Source organism: Cygnus olor, chromosome 14 (genome assembly GCF_009769625.2).
Source record: "Cygnus olor isolate bCygOlo1 chromosome 14, bCygOlo1.pri.v2, whole genome shotgun sequence".
NCBI lineage: Eukaryota > Metazoa > Chordata > Aves > Anseriformes > Anatidae > Cygnus > Cygnus olor.
Genome location: NC_049182.1, coordinates 9440440 through 9457190, shown reverse-complemented (window position 1 = coordinate 9457190; position 16751 = coordinate 9440440). Strand labels below are relative to the sequence as shown.

The window sequence follows — 16751 nt, the reverse complement described above, 5'->3', positions numbered from 1 at the left end:
GGTTGAGGAGGAAGGGGCGGGGCCTATGCCCGCGAGGCCTCTCCTCGCGCTGAGGGTTGGGTAAGGGCGTGCGCATGCGCACACCTCCCGGCGGGCTGTGCGCGCGGCTCCGTCCTGCGGCGCGCTCGGGCCGGGCGGGGAAGATGGCGGCGGGGACGGGCAGTGAGTGCGGGGGGGCAGCGAGAGGGGCGGCGGGGAGCGGGCGGCGGCGGAGGAGAGGACGGGGGGGCGGCGGGAGGGGGCTGGGAGGGAGCGGGGGAGCGGCGGGGGGGGGCTGAGGGGCGCTGCGGGGCGCTGTGGGGAAGGGGGCGAGGCTAACGGGGGCGGGGCTAACGGGGAGGGGAGGGGCTAACGGGGAGGGGAGGGGCAACGGGGAGGGGCCTAAAGTGAGGGAGGGGAGGGGCTAAGCGGAGGTGGGCGGGGCTGGTGGTGGGCGTGGTCGCGCGGTGGGCGTGGCCTCCGCCGCGCGGGCGGGGTGCGGAGCTGGGCTGTCTCCCCGCAGAGCACAAGCTGCTGGGCGCCGGCCCCACCGAGCCCTGGTCCATCCGCGAGAAGCTCTGCCTGGCCTCCTCCGTCATGCGCAGCGGCGACCAGAACTGGTAAGGGCCCGGGCACGGCGCCTCTGCCTCCCTGTTCACAGCACAGGCGGAGGCGTTAATGGTGGAGGAATCAGACACGGGGCTTGGAAGTCCGCTTGCTTCTTTTGTAACTGCCGCATAAAACTACATTAGTTAGGGCAAAGAGCGTGTGCGTAAATTGGGAAGGTGAGTTGTGGTCCAGAAATCCATTTAACAAAGCATCGCTTTGCATCGCTGCTGCACTTGCAGCTTTGTTTTGCTGCCTCACCAAAGAAAAGTTTGTTTGTGGAAAAGTAACGGTGTCATCAGAAGCTGGAAAGTTGCTTTTCAAAGCAATAGAGGGAAGCTGTTAGTTTAGGAGCAGGCAGATATTTTTGAGCACAAGGGCTATATTTGAACAATCCTTTAAAAAAAACTCCATCATGGCAAATGCATTGTGCTTGTGGGGATTATTCTGTGATGAACTTCAGGACAGGTCAGCATATTTGCACAGCATGTTGGTTCAGTTAGAAAGTAGGCAGTGACTCACCATTTCTCTCCTGTAGGGTCTCAGTCAGCAGAGCCATCAAGCCTTTTGCAGAGCCAGGCCGCCCACCTGACTGGTTTTCCCAAAAGGTAAGATACTGGCAAGTGAATCTTGGAGAAAATGAATTCTAGATGGGATGTGTAAGACAACTGCATAAGATGGTGTTGGAGTTTTTTGTTGCTGTTAAAAAAAAAAAAGTTTGAAAAAATAGCAAAGTCAATTTTTAAAGAAACTGATTTTGTTCAAATCAGATTAAGTGAGCTGTGGATAAGGTTGGGTAAGGTAAAGAAAAAGGGAAGGATGATCAGAGACTTGAAAGAGCTTCCTTGTAAGGGAGCAGTAAGTAAGGTGGGACCTTTCAACAAAAGGAAGAGATGACTAACGAGAAACAACAGATGTTGGTACAGTCAGGAGTGGCATGGCAAGGATGAATGAGTCTTAATTGTTCAGTACCCCGTCCAATACAAGATTTAGAGGCTATTAGGTAAGACTAACAGGAGGCAGGTTCAAAGCAAAACAAAAGAGACTGTGCAGCATCAGGCACATAATCGAGCTGTGGAATTCTTTGCCATGGGGATTTGTGGATGCCCTTGTATTTTGGTGTGTCCAGCTGTTTGGTCGAGCATCTGGGATTTTTGTTAGATAACGGCCAGAAAGAGATAAACAGAGTCCGTTTATCTTTTTGTGTGTGTATTATATATATAACTATTATTATTTTAAACATTACTTACTATTTTCTTAGTTCTCTTAAGGCATGAACCTAACCTTGACATAATGCTACCTTCCCCATTGAAATATTTTTGGTTCATGTTCGCAGGCAGCTACAGTTTTTCTAATCATGTTTGGTTTCTTTGATTTCTAAATTGTTCCTTTACCTTTGTTTTGAAGATCAGCTCGGGCAGTGCTAGAGTAAAAGAGTGAATATGTCTCCTCATTTTGACAAACACTAACTTATAGCTTTGGGGAAAACTGTGGAGAAGACTGTCAGATATGTTCACACAGTGTTAGACCTCTGAAAGAGGAGGTGCCCTGTAGGTTTCGTTGATAGGCATTTGCTGATGCTTATTCTTTGGTATCCTCTGACTTTTTTTGTTTCTTCTTAGCATTGTGCATCTCAGTATTCAGAGCTCTTGGAGACTACAGAGACCCCTAAGTAAGTACAAAGTCGGAAGCAAGAGCAGTCTGCAGTTTTGGGTGGACTTGTCAGTTCCTACAGCAAAGCACTTGATAGTGCTCTTCCCCACGAGGAGTGTACAGGAATGATGAAATTTAATTGTAATAACTGGCTTGGGTGGACAATGGGATTGGGGTATGGCAGATGTGGAAGGCTGGCTCAATGGGAAGAGCAGCTAGCAAGCAAGCCCAAAATATTTCTCAGAACATGCTTTCCATATTTCTTTATCTTGTCTCTTTTGTTTTGGAACTTCACATCAAATGAAATTAAAGGTAGGGTATTTAAAAGTAGTGTTTATTTATGTTAGTGCTGAACGGTCTTTAACAGTATAGTTGCAGGACAAAGGACATCGTAGAGTTACTGAGAAAAATAAATGTTTTATTGTGGCTCTGAAGATGAATGATGGGTTTTTCAGGTTGAGAGTTGTAGTGGGCTTCCATCTTTGGTCTACTCCTGAAGTCTTTAACTGGACACATTTAGATAAACTTTTCAGATCAGATTGTTTGAGCACTGTGCTTTCCGGTATTATTTAAGGGAAATTGGAAGAGGAGGTTGGTTTTGTGTATGTGGTATGAAAGACAGGCAGCAGCCAGGTATGGAAGGAAAACTCGGGTTTTCTGTTTAATGACTGTTTTGTTTTTCTCTTGTTCTATAGGAGAAAACGTGGCGAGAAGGGAGAGGTGGTGGAAACTGTGGAAGATGTTATTGTGCGGAAACTGACTGCAGAACGAGTTGAGGAGTTGAAGAAAATTATCAAAGAAACACAAGAGAAATACAGGTGTGTGGCAGAGGCATTAAGCTGTGGTGTACCTGAGAGTCCTGTCTTGAAAAAGTTGCATAAGTGGAGCAATGCTTGGTGTAAAAATGCATGGAACAAGAGCTTCTCAGTGCATACTGTTCAGTGATGAGTACATAAGAAGATTTTCTGCTTACAGGCAACTCAAGAAGGATGCGGAGCTGATCCAGGCTGGACACATGGATAACAGACTGGAGGAGCTGTGCAATGAGATTATGATGTGCGTTATTTAATTATTTCCACGTTATGTTTTCTTCTGAGATTGTAGTTCCCTGATGCTTTGTGTTAGGCTTTGTGTTTGTGTTACTTTTGCTCAATGCATTTTGAGCTGAGACAGATAGGGCAGCTGGGCAGATGCTTTGGCCTCTGAGGGTTGTCCTAGTTAGACTGGGGGACACCAGCTTATGTGCAACCTTTTTGGCAGCTCTCAGAAAGAGCTTGGTGCTGGCTTGCAACATCGTGCTTGCCTCCTCCGTTTTGATAATCATCTGGAACTGAAACCTGCAAAATGTGTTATTCTCTGACTGGCCTCTGAGTCTGCTTCCCTCTTCAAAGAAATGGAGCCTGAGTCCACAGAGGCGGTTCATTGTTGTCTGGAGATTAAGGGGTAGGGGCCAGTAAGCTGATTGTGGAGGAGAAGCTAAGGGGCAGTGGGACACTGTGTGACAGTTGGTTCTGTTTACAGAAGGAAAAAAATGGAGGAGGAGGAGGCAGAAGTCAAGAGGAAGGCTACAGATGCTGCTTATCAGGGTAAGCTGGAAATGTGCTTACTCCTCCTCAAAGACAGGTGCATATGTTTGTAAGAACATTCGGGAAGTACTACATCTTGTTAAGAGCTGTTCAGGAGGAATTCTTTGACACTAGGGACTGGAGGGAAAGATTGTATTCTCTTCAGAGCTGAATACAGCGGCTTCTGATAAGGAAACAAATTCTGCAGAAAAGGCATCTGTAAGAGGAAGAAGGATTTGTTCTGAATGCTTCATCCATTTATAGTTTCTGGAGCAACTTGGTGAGCTAACCTACCATGGTGGGATGTGGTGAATACCCACTGCTAGGAAGATGTGAAATTAAAGTGCATTACCCCTTGCTAGTACTATTTGTGAGCTGAGTGTAGTGTGATGTGCGAAATTCCTGCAATATAAATTGTTCTCTTAGTGTTCTTTAGGACAAAGTCAGAGGTAACTCTCAGGGACTGTCCAAGGTGGATGGAATCGCGGAATCCCACTTTTTTTTTTTCTGTTTTCTTCCAGCTCGTCAGGCCATTAAGAATCCACCGCGAAGATTAACGGGTGTGATGGTTCGCTCCCCTGCAGGTTCAACCTCTCCAGGGGGAGACTATGCTCTGGGAGATCTGTCTCAGCCTGCTGTGGATGAGGCCAGCCCGGGGGTAAGAATACTTCCCATGGTAAGAGGGGAAGAGCAGCTTGGGACACGGGCTCTGCATACATCATGGAACAGCAGCCTGGGGAGAAGCCCTTGCCTTGTTTTGCAGACTTTTTGTTGTGGTAGTGCTGTAGCGTGGCTGATGTACAGTGCTGCTCGAGATACGTGTCCTCTTCCCTGTCTGTGACCATCAGGTGCCTGGATCAAAGGCTGTGTAGGGGCCTCAGTGGGTTGGCCAGGAAGTCTTCTGTGTGTGCCTGGGAATTGGCACTAAAGGGCAGGGAAAGGGTAAAAGCAAATGCCTGGAGTAGGTGTAGCGAGTGAATGGAGAAGGTGGCTGTGGTGTGCTGGCTCAATGCTCTTGGGGGAAGGAGCAAGTGGGACTAGTCCGTGTGTTGGAGTGTGGCTTTGAACAGTGTGGTTTTTCTCTTTCTCAGGTCACTCCAGGGACATTGCCCAGCACCCCAGTTGCCTCCTTCATTGGAATCCCTGACACCCCTCCAGGCTCTGCTCCCCTGGATGCCCCCATGACCCCAGTCACTGATGATTCACCCCAGAAAAAGATGCTAGGACAAAAAGCAACTCCGCCTCCTTCCCCTCTGCTCTCAGAGCTGCTGAAGAAGGGCAGTCTCCTGCCCACAAGCCCCAGGCTGGTATGGAGCTCTCTGCTCATGTATGCAAGCACACAAACAGTCCGCTCCAGACTCTCCCACTGAAAAAGGGGGAGCCGCAAAGGCTTCTTAAAAACACAGTTTTGTGAGAATCTCAACAGAAGAGAAATCTGAGAGATTTAGTAACCCCTGTGAAGCCACAGAGGTGGGACTCTTTCCAGACAGTACTGTGGGTGCAGGGCTGCAGGTGTCAGTCAGCACATAGGACTGGCTCTCTCCAGTCATAAGGAGTTGGAATTGCAGGCTTTGCTAGAGGAAATGGCTCTCACTGCGGGTGCGTGTTAGTAGGCATCGTCCCGTTGGTCTCTGTGGAGGTGTTCTTGCTGAGTTCTCCTTTGGGCTCACAGTTCTTGTTTACATCCTGGCAGGGAGTTGTGTTTCAGTATTCGTAATGGGTCTTAGGAAGGGAATAAGGAGTCCTTTAATAAGTTTATGACCAATATTGAAGGGCTTCAGTCTTCTGGTTGTAGACAGTAGGGAAATGGCTGTGATGATGAATCAACCCTTGTGGTGTTAGTGACTGTGGAAGTCTGAGGAGGGCAACCATCGCTGACGTTGTTCAGAGCCCTGTTCTGAAAACTGCAGCCCTCAGCCTGTGCGTGATATTGATTCCCTGTGTTAGTGCTCATCTGATGAAATAGGTGTATTGCTGTTGACCTTCTTTTAATAAGTCATATGTGGGGTCTTCTCTGTTAGTTTGCGTAAATGCTCCATGGGTTCTGTGTTTGCAGGCTGCAATGTAAGATATGAGATAACAAGAAAAGAAAATGGCTTTGGAAGACTTTGGGCTTTCTTTGTATCGACAGGGCTGGTTTGTATCTGCTTCAGGGTCTGTCGCAGGTCTACACCGTGACCTTGACAGAGTTACTCTCCATCTTGATGCTTCAGTTTCCCTCAACTAAAAATAAAGGAAAATTCTTTGCTGTTTTAGGGGTAGAGACACTAACACTACTGGTATCTGTAACAGGTTGGAAGGTCTTTGAACAGAGGAACTAAGGCAGAGTAAATTTTCTATTTGGCTTAACTTAAAGGAAGTGTGCACCATAGCTGTATTGTAGCTGGAGACTAACTAGTTTCAGACTGTCACTTGCACTTGCATAAGGGGCTTCAGGCAGGGACTAGACTGGACAAAAAGCAAAAAAGAAATGCTGAGACAGTGAGTGATGGACAAATTCATGGAGGAGCATATCTGGCAGAAAATCACTGATGTGATCGTATCTCCAGGAACTTCAGTTGTGTCTTCCTTTGGCAGGTTGGTGAAAACGAAATGGCAGTAGCTTCTGGTCACATGAACAGCTCGGGAGTCCTGCTGGAGGTAGGAAGCGTCCTCCCAGTGCTGCACAGTGGGGAAATGCAGTCGGCACCTGGTGCTGTCCCTGCATCTCCTGCTGCTTCAGGTAACTCCCAAGGACTCTCCCTGTACAGCTCTTCCCTCAGAAGTACTCGAGGCTTTAGCAATTTTACAGTTACGTGGCGTAATTTCACAGACTGCTTTATGAATTCTCTTTGGAGAGAGATGAAGGACATCTACCCTGGCTGGTTTGGGGGCTTCTTTATGAATTCTGTTGCTATTTCTGTACCCCTGTCCCTTTCCCCTTTCTTTCTCCTAACAAGACTCTAATTCTCACAGGAGAAAGAAAAGTGCCTTGATCTAAAACGACTGAAACTGATTTGGTTTGGCCCTGGTCCATTCAGTCTAGTTTTCTGGGTTTGACACTGGCTAATACCGGGCATTTTGGTGCCTAGTTGACAGGGAGCTGGGGAAAATTGGGTCTATTGTCTCATTCTTAATCTGTCTAAATTTCAGTTCCCTGTGAACATGAAGACCTCATTTGTCTCATTTGCTTTAGCTCAGGGGTGTGTTGAGGATTAGACTGCAGTAGATTGTGAGTTCTGGAGTAAGTTCTATAGGCGGGGTGAGAGGGAACAATGCAGAGTCTCTGCACTGGACCTTCTCACAACATCCTGCCTAAGATGAAGTTTATTCTCAGCTCACACTAACAAAGGGTTAGTCATGTTGCCTCTCACTGAGGTTTTACGCCATTCATATATAATTCTAAATGAATAATCTCACTTTCCTTACGCATCTCTGTTCTCCAAGACCAGTTACTTTGGTCAAGGCGGTTCAGTAAATTCAGACTGGAAGGTACAGCTGAGTGGCAACCTCTGATAAAAGGCAGTCTTTAGGAAAGACCTGCAAAGAGATTCCTTCTGCTCCCTTCCACCCCTGTCATGATTGTTTGTCTTGGCTTACTTTGTGTGGCTCTCTCAGCACTGGTTTCCAGATTTCCTGTAATTATATTGGAATGAGCCTTCAGGAGGGTGTCTCTCTGCATGTGTGGCTTAGCCTGTCTGGCCCTTACGTTGGGCACTGTCCCAGAGTCTGCATGATCCTGTCTGAGACTGCACACCCCAAAGAGTCATGCATTTTTGGTGCGGGTTCTCCGTATAGCTTTTGGGACCATTTCTAGGTACTTTCCCAGAGGAAGCCAGCAGACATTGAAGAGCCCAGCGTTGGCTTTGTGGACGTCGGTGTTGGCTGCTTCTTGCTCATGTGCTTTTCCCTTCTACTCTCTGTTAGGTGCTCCTACGCTTTCCCGGCTTTTAGAAGCTGGTCCTGCGCAGTTCACCTCACCTCTTGCTTCCTTCTCCGCTGTTGCCAGCGAACCTCCAGCTAAGCTCCTGCCACCCCCAGTAGAGCCTGTGTCGCAGGCAACAATTGTCATGATGCCCACGCTGTCAGCACCATCCGTTGTGCCACCAGCTGCAGCTCCAGAAAGCGTAGCCACAGGTGCGTTCCTGAACTACGCACTCACAGGTCATGCACTGCTGGAAAGCAGAACTTCCCTTGGGCTCAGCACCCAGGAAGCTCTAAGCTGGCGTTTTATCACCTCAGACTCACCATCCTTTCTGAAAGAATGGTTACGGCTGAGTTCTCGAGTAAACAGATGGTGAAGGTGGGCTTTAAATGGGATTTGTTGGGTGGGGGTGCTAGTGGTATGTTGATGGATTGTGATTCAAGGGCTGATTCAAGGCCTGGAATCTCACTTTGTCTCTACCGTGGGAAAGCAAACATGTCACCCATATTTGCCTTTTATTTTTCTAAGTCATGCTGTTGTGGGTGGAGCTGGGATGCTTGCAGTTGGTGCTTGGTCTTAACCACTGTGGTATTTGCTTATGATTGTCATGCTCATCCTTGCGCAGTGAGCCAGCCCGAAGCCTGTGTTTCCATGGAGGCAGTGTCTGATTCCCATACAGTGACGGTGTCCATGGACAGCAGCGAAATATCCATGATCATTGACTCCATCAAGAAAGAGTGCCTGGGTTCTGCGGCTGGCAGCGCTGCGGGCTCTTCCAAAGATCACTGCATGGATGGGAAAGAAGACCTGGATTTGGCTGAGAAGATGGATATTGCGGTGTCCTATACAGGGGAAGAACTGGACTTTGATACTGTTGGAAATATCATAGCCATCATTGAGGACAAGGTAAAGAGGCAAAATAGAGGGCCAGTAGCTTTTGCTCCTCATCAAGTTAGGTTAATCTCAAGTGATTACTGCTTGCCAATTTAATAAGTTTAAACGAGGAAGAAATAACTATTGCAAATCGCTCATTTTCACAGTCCTTGTCCAGGTCGATAGGAAATGACCCTATGACACTACTGCTGGTAGCCCGCCACAATTAGCCTGGTGCTTCACTCATAGTACAGAAAGAAATTTCTTCCTCATGTTGGGTAGGGTTTGGGTCACAGACCTGGCAGACAAGTGAGCGCTGCTTGCAGCATACTTTCCATGAGCGCCAAGTTTCTGAAACTGAAATTCCACAGGGAGTGGTGGGAGTCTGGCTGCTAAAGGTGGTTTTGTAAAGCCACTACACCAAATTTTCCACAATTGGCTTGTTACCAAATAACATTGATTTATTTTTTTTAATCCCTCTTTCTGACCTTGGCCTGCACTTCTGTTTGTTTGTTTTGACAATAAAGGTAGACGACAACCCCGAAGTCCTGGATGCAGCAGTTGTTGAAGCTGCTCTGTCTTCTTTTTGCGAAGATACTGATGACCCTCAGGCCCTGCCTGGCCCATGGGAACACCCAATTCGTCAGGAGCACGAGAAACAGGCCCAGATACCCCAAGTGTCTGTGACTGTGAAGCAGGAGAGACTGGAGTGTGAGGAGCCGGAGGCAAAGGGAATTCGAGAGCTAATGGGCATTGGAGAGCTGGGATCAGAAATAAAGACAGAACCTGCAGAGCAGGAGCAGAATCAGCTGGGCGCTGAGGAAACCATACCAGCAACTGCAAGAGTGACAGAAACACCAGAGCTAAGGAGTCAAGAGATAGAAGAGGATCAGAGAGCAGCTGTGGCAGCAGGAGAGAGTTCTGAAATTGAGATAGAATCGACCAAGGGAGAAGACACGATGCACAGCACGGTGAAGACAGAGGTATGTGAGCAGAGGCTGCCTGGAACTGGTGTGGGGAAGGAAAGGAGCAGTTGTGGCAGGCAGGAAAGTTTAGAGGAAGGGTGACTGCTGGGCTGAAGGTGACCCTTCCATGAATGTGGCTGGCTGTTCCCTTGGGAGTCATGCTGCTGATCTGTTCGATCTGCAGGGAAGCTCTCTGCTTCAGGCAGTGCCTTTATGTATCTCCCACCACCCATGTGCAGAATTGCTGTTGGGAAGGTGCTCAGTGAACTTCATTGCCTTGAGTTAGGTTAGGGTGAGTGAGATGTGCCCACACCTTCACTGAAGTAAGCTGACACAAACATCTAGATTTGTGCATTTCTCTTCCCTCCAGACCCCACCTGATGATGATTCATCCCCTCCACAAGTCCCAAATGTGAGTGAAGACTCCTCACAGGCTGATGTTCAGCACAAATTTGAGCTGTCAGGTAACTTAATTCAGCTAGGAAATCTTTTACATGCAACATTATTAGCTGGATAGATGTCAGTGATCTGGTTCAGGTGTTTTGGGGAGGAGGGAGAAAACAAGATACGTGTAGGAATAGTGGTAATTACTGCAGGACAGTAGGCTTTGGTACAGGAGCTTTTGTAGGAAAGACTGCTTTGGAGAATCATAACCTTTCTGCTTTTCTTCCTTTTACAGACTCAATGAAGGAGGAAGCCCGAGCCCTGTTTAGGAGTCAGATGAAGGTAATTCTGAATTGGTTGTACTCATCCTGGGTACTTTGGGGTTCATTCTTGCTTTCTGGCGCCTATCCGCTGAAAATCAAAGCCTGCTTCAGCTTTCTGCACTGGGAAGTCGTCAGTGTGAGGTCGGGAGCTAAAGGGGAGATTGCTTCAGGCCCTGTTCAGCTAGGTATAAATGTTTCTGTGTTTATGTTAGGGTGGTGGGAGGCAGGGCAGGATAGTGACCAGAATTTTCTGGACGTGCCTGTAGATGATGTTGTCTGTAGTAAGAAAATCACTTTACTTTCTGAACTATAGTTTCTTTGGAGGCTCTGAGTTGCTGCTGTAGTTGGCTGTGTAGACTCATGAACTCTGTGTTTCAGGATGGGCAGGGTGAAGAGGATGATGAGGATGGTGCCAGTGAGGCCGCCAGTTTGGAGGAGCCCAAAGAAGAAGATCAGGGTGAGGGATATCTGTCAGAGATGGATAACGAACCCCCTGTGAGTGAGAGCGACGATGGCTTCAGTGTCCATAACGCACCTTTACAGTCGCACACGCTAGCCGACTCCATCCCCAGCAGCCCGGCCTCCTCGCAGTTGTGAGTATCTGTGAAAGTCTCAGCCATGCAGGTGCAAATCCCAGGCTGTTTTATGGAGGGAACATAGGATTCTCATGTCTGTTTTGGTGACTGAGTGAGTCCAAAGGGGGAATTTGATGATTTGTCTGGCACTAGATTCTCCTTACTCACAAGTGTGGTGTGCAGACAGCGCCATAGTACCAGGTCCCTTTTTTTATTTCTGTCTCTGGCAGGGGTTAGTGTAGGCACAGCAAAGGCAAAATAAACTAAGGTTTCTGCTCCAAGGCAGTATGGAGACTTACGATGGAGGTCTTACTCTTTTTTTCTCTCAGCTCAGTGTGCAGTGAGGATCAGGAAGCAATACAGGCCCAGAAGATCTGGAAGAAAGCCATCATGCTAGTTTGGAGAGCAGCAGCTAATCACAGGTGAGTTTAATGCCTTGAGAATTGGCAGAAGGAAGTAAATAATCCCAGACAAGCCCGTACTCTCCCACCTCTGAGGCTTACCTGCCTTGTTGCGGGGAGATGATGAATCAAATTGTTACTGATAGCAGACAAACATGACAGCATGAAACAAATATTCGAGGATTGTTCCTTTATCAGCAAGGATAGGGCATTCAGTAGATTCCTTCTCTCTGCAGGTATGCTAATGTCTTCCTCCAGCCTGTGACTGATGATATAGCACCAGGCTACCACAGTATTGTGCAAAGGTGAGTCTCGGCAGTCTCATGTCATTAGATCTCTGGTATATTTGTGTAGGAATTTCAGGCAGGAAGGTCTAGTCTTCATCTGTAATTCAAACTGCAAGACTTGGAAAATACTTTTCTTCTGGCATCTTCCAGTCAGAAACAGATTTCCCTAAGAAAAGAGTCATCTTCAGATCTTCAGTAATAGACGCAAGTCTTTACCCAGCCCTGTCCTTGAATGAAGTAAGGTGACTTGCACAGAACATTTTTTTGTCAGTAAGGTAGTATGTGACTATCATCAGGTTCTCTCAGTTTCTGTCTAGGGGTAGGGTTTAATCTTTGGGACTCCAAAGACTTTGATGAGCTCTTTTACTGTCTCAGACAGTGGACTTTTCTGGGAGAGGTAACAGAATCCACTGCTAGCCTCAGAAATCTCTGTAAACAGTTCAATGGCTGCAGCTCGAGTTCCCTATTATCTCCTTCAGCGATGCCTGGAGAAGGCAAATGTCTCTCAAGGCATCTGTTATGTATTGTCACCATTTATGGTAACTGCTGGACAGCTTGCGTCTCCTGATTTGAGGCCTTGGAACTCAGGAACACAGCCTATGTGGGGGAGAAGATATTCTGCCAATTAAATAGATTATCTAATTAGACATGTCACAGACCCAAGGCTGCTCGCAAATGAGAGGGGAAAGAGGTACGTATGTCTGTTGCTATGCTGAATGCATTTCTTTTCATAGGCCAATGGATTTATCTACAATCAAAAAGAACATTGAGAATGGGCTGATACGAACCACAGCTGAGTTCCAGCGTGATATTATGCTGATGTTTCAAAATGCAGTTATGTACAACAGCTCAGACCACGATGTGTACCACATGGCTGTGGAGATGCAACGAGATGTCCTGGAGCAGATCCAGGTAAAGTACTGAGCTGAGACCAGGAGCAGTGCAGAACAGAGCATCTGCCTTGGTCCGCAGGTATAGGAAACGTTTCTGGATGTAAGACCACACTTTCACTCACAGTGTCTTTGAATGAAGTAGCACCGTTTTTCCTGCATCTCTCTTGTGCTAGGTGTTTGTGGTGAGCTGGATTGTGGATGGGTTAAAACTAACACGGCAAAATGTCAGTTAGGTTCAGCCCAGACCAATTTCAAATCTAATTTCCTTCAGGGGATGTACATATGCTTAGGCCAGCAAGAAGCAGGGCGTGGTTCAGGAACAGAAACAAGCAACAAGATCAGTGAATGACAGGGGACGCGATTGCTTCTTTTGGTGGCTGTGCTGGCTTAAAGTGTATATGAAACTGGCCTGTGAATATGTGTTATTTAAAATTTCTTACGAAGTGGAATGTCCCAACAGCCAGGGCTAACACAGTTTGCAATGGATTTTTATAGTCCCTCCAGACTTGTGGCTTCTGAGGTAAATGGGGGAACTTACTCTGAGCAGCAAACAAGGAACTGAAACTGCCTCTGACCCAATCATTCCCAGCCCTGTGGTTTTTGATAGTTAAGTGACAAGCACTAGCTGAGCTTGTTTTGCTTGAGAATCTTAACAGAGTGTGGTTTTCCTGCAGCAATTTCTGGCCACGCAACTGATCATGCAAACATCAGAGTCAGGGATCAGTGCAAAGAGCCTGCGTGGGAGAGACTCCACTCGCAAGCAAGATGCTTCGGAGAAGGTGAGAATGCTGCACCCTGCAGAAGGGCAGTTGGTATCTTTTGGAGAGTCTCAAGATACTGCAAAAAGTTCCCGTAACAAAGATGTGCAGAATGTTTTTTTGAGATCAAAATAGCTTCAACATCTTCATGTGAACAAACAGAATTTTTCTTTAAATGTGTCCACTGATTAGATTTCAGCTCTGAAGCTGTGTGTCATCCCAGAGGCAGGTCTGAGAATCATGAGTTACTCCTGTGACCCCTGTGTTTGTTCCCTGATTTTAAAAACAAGTATATTAAAACTGTAGGGAAATGAGTAGACTATCGGAAGAAGTGTGATATGGCAGGAAGGTGAAAATGTAGAGATCTGGAAGACTAGCCTCTGCCATGTTCTTCACGTCCAAGTCAGGTTCCTAGAACCAGGGAATTACTCCAGTCTGGTTTGCTGTTTAAAACACACCATGGAACCTTTGACTTCCACGATGGTCTGAACTAATAGCAGTGTAGATTTTTTTTTTTCTTCTGTAAAGATGCATCCAGACTTGGTTACATGACCTCACATGCTCTCAGCTGGCATACATAACATTGTAACAGCAAGGGCTACCTGCTTTGTTCTCCTGGCGAGCATGGCTGATTGCACAGTGCAGCAATTGTTTGGTAGTCCAGGCATTGCTATGGTTGAGGAGGGAATATCCTTTTCCTAGCATTCTTACTCTCGCCATATCCCTCTTTTGTGCATTTATATGTTCCTGCTGCATAAGACTGAAGCCGTGCAGGAAGGGGAATGGGGCAGATGTTTCTCTATGCTCGTGTGTGGGCTTATTGCTTCTATGTGGTGTGTGCATTTCCCTATCTGATGAGTGCTTCTGTTTTGGCCTTTTAACAGGACAGTGTCCCAATGGGCTCTCCTGCCTTCCTTCTCTCTCTCTTTGTAAGTATTGAAAGGCGCTAGCAAGTACTGCTGGCAGCGTGCTCTGCTCCTTGTCTGGGTGATCACTGCACTGTCACAGCATCCTTAGCGTCACAGCAATGTGTGTTTAACATAGGGGCTGTACAACCATGATCACTAGAGAAGAAACATCTTAGTCCCTTCCTCTCAGCGTGGGTGAGTGGGTGGGGCTTCAGTCTTTCTGCTGGTTCCAAGCGTTCTTGTTTTGTCATCTGCCTTTGCTTTTTTCCACAACTGCTCTCCTGCTTTCTTTCCATGTAAGTGGGAAGACACGCCAAGTGGTGCAGTGCTGTAGTTCTGACATCTCTCATGCTTACACAGCTGCCCCTTCTTCACATTCAAGACAGTACAAAGGGTCTGGGGAAAGTGGGGAATCAGCTGTGTACTCCTTTATCATTCATGGTCCAGAAAGCAAATAAGATACTCCACAGAAATACCTTGCTCTGTGCCTCTGGTGATCTGGAAGTGTTTGGAAAGTATTCCCTCTGGGAAACCCCAAGTCTTTTGAGTTGCGGGGAGGAGAGAGGGGAGGAAGATGGAGAGTTTTTTTTTTTCTCTCGCATATATCTAAAGACAGAGGAGTACTCCGGGAGAGTCAGCATGTCAGCCAGAGGGAGAGGGCAGCGGATCAAAGGAAGCTCTCAGCTCGCCTTCTACTCATGGAAAGGAGCTGTGCGGAGAAGCTAGGGAGCTAGTGCCAGGGTCACTCAACTGGAGGAGCACTTCCCATAGGGATCAGCAGCTGATAAGGTAGGTTAGTCAGCAGTTTCCTCTTTCCATCTTAAGAGCCAAGCTAGAAACTGTCACTTAGGAGAAAGCCTGCAGTGTGCAGGCTCCAAAAGCATCTGTTTTGGTGAGAGCCTTGTTGCCTGTCTCTCCTGGCTGCCAGCAATGCACAGAGATGCTGCAAATCCCAGCACCTGTGCTGTGTCCAGAGTGAACTTTAGGTAGGTCTGCAGACAGGCCTCCCCAGGCCTTCCTGTCAGAGCTTCCCTTTCTCCTGTTCGGAAGGCATGAAAAGTATTATTACTAGATGCACGATTCCTTACCACTATGTGCTGGAGGAAGTGTTTTGTGTTTAGGGTTGCATAACTCATTTCTGCTAATGCCAGTCCTTTTGTTTGCCTTGTGACTAGGATGGAGGCACCAGAGGGCGTCGCTGTGCCATCGAGGCAGACATGAAGATGAAGAAATGATGCTGCGGACAAATAAGAAAACCCAGCACCTGGCATCCGGAGCTGGAGTGCAAGCAAGATGCTGTTAAAGCTGTTGGAGGAGGAAGAAAAGCTGCAGGTCTATTTCTGGGACCTGTTCCACCTTCTTGGCTTGACACTCTGGGAAGCAATTTCTCATCAGAATGTGTAACCCAAAGAAACTTCCTCGGAGGGGAAGACTAGCCCCCCTGCCTGTTCTAGGGCAGTCGTCTTGGGCTTCATCAGTGTTCTGGTGTTAGCTAGCAACTGGTGGCTCGTATGTACTGTAATGTGAAGTGTACAGATTTTTACTAGTGATGTGTAAATGTGTATGTATATTAAAGTCTGGGGAAAAACAAACCCAGTGTACGGTGTGCAGTGTACTGAGCATCACAGCTCTCTGCAGGGAGGAACCCTGCTTGTGTACAAGTGTGCATACACGCCTTGAACACCTGCAAACGCAACGCACTTCCAGTTACCCGTTGGAGCACACATGCATTGCAGGTCTTTGACATCAGAGACAATGCATTAATCATTAGAATGCTGCACGGTGCTTGGATGGAGGGGAACGTTCCCTCTGTGAGTGTGTGTGTAAGGATATGGCAGTGTTGTTACAAAACAGGGCATCTTAACCACGGAAAGTTAAGTACTACAGTCTCACTGGAGCTTTCCTTAACAGAACATTGTGTTGGATGTACCACATTTTTCCCCAGAGATTTGAAAGGGGTAAGGTAGTTAGGTTGAAAATCTGATTCCAGCTGCTGTAGGCATGTCCTTACCTGGTTTCACAGCGGAAGTTTTGAACCGGTTCTCTTGGATGGGTGTTAACAGTTCTTTTCCTCAGCAACCTGGATGACTGGGTTTTAAGCTTCCTCTGACAACTTTCAAGTTACCTGATTTTTTTTTTCTGCTAATATGACCTGTGAACTTGTGCATTTTCTGCCCGTGTACCCTTCCATGAGAAAAGAACAAAAAACCATGATCCTCTGTGATACTTGCAGCAGCTGGGGGTTGTCTACACCTTTTGTTGTGCAGCATGTACAGGGCTCAGCATTCTGTCACACCAGTTGCAAGAAACAGTCATTGCAATTACTACAGAGGGATTGTTACCTTATCTAGTAAGAGCTGTTGGTTTTCATAAGTTTAATGTTGAAATTTGTGGTGCCCACTGTGTTGCATCCCCTGTTTGGTGAAGGTAAGGTATATTTCCACCAAGAGTCGCTTTGTATTTGATGCTAGAAATGTGGAGTCCTTAGGTTTGCTTACTGGTTAAATGTCCTTCGCTGCTGAACTTGGAAACAAATTTCTGATTTGAAATTTTATGGGCCTCAGTCTCCAGAAATTACAGGTTGTTAAGCTCGTGGCACAGAAAGTTACAGGGTTCTTTGCTTTCTGGTATTTTGTGGACTCGTTTAAGTTGGATAGGCTCTCTGAGAATCAGCTCG

The 16751-nt window shown here is 47.1% G+C and overlaps 1 protein-coding gene across 8 annotated transcripts; it reads left to right on the top strand.

The window, feature by feature from the left end:
* The first annotated feature begins 44 nt into the window (after window positions 1-44).
* BRD8 (bromodomain containing 8) lies at window positions 45-15655 on the top strand. Of its 8 annotated transcripts, none has more exons than XM_040573056.1 (22): window positions 45-162; window positions 503-599; window positions 1124-1193; window positions 2208-2257; window positions 2934-3056; window positions 3214-3294; window positions 3760-3824; window positions 4325-4461; window positions 4895-5110; window positions 6381-6525; window positions 7710-7919; window positions 8333-8613; window positions 9108-9563; window positions 9916-10009; window positions 10225-10271; window positions 10631-10845; window positions 11157-11249; window positions 11465-11533; window positions 12250-12427; window positions 13083-13187; window positions 14051-14095; window positions 15250-15655. In XM_040573056.1, exons 1-22 carry the CDS (start codon window positions 75-77, stop codon window positions 15307-15309), a joined length of 2925 nt encoding a protein of 974 aa, XP_040428990.1. In that variant the 5' UTR covers window positions 45-74; the 3' UTR covers window positions 15310-15655. The 8 variants fall into 8 exon arrangements, with proteins under 8 accessions (XP_040428990.1, XP_040428989.1, XP_040428993.1 ...); XM_040573055.1 differs by lacking the exon at window positions 15250-15655 and adding an exon at window positions 14687-14863; XM_040573059.1 differs by lacking the exon at window positions 4895-5110.
* Window positions 15656-16751: the final 1096 nt, after the last annotated feature.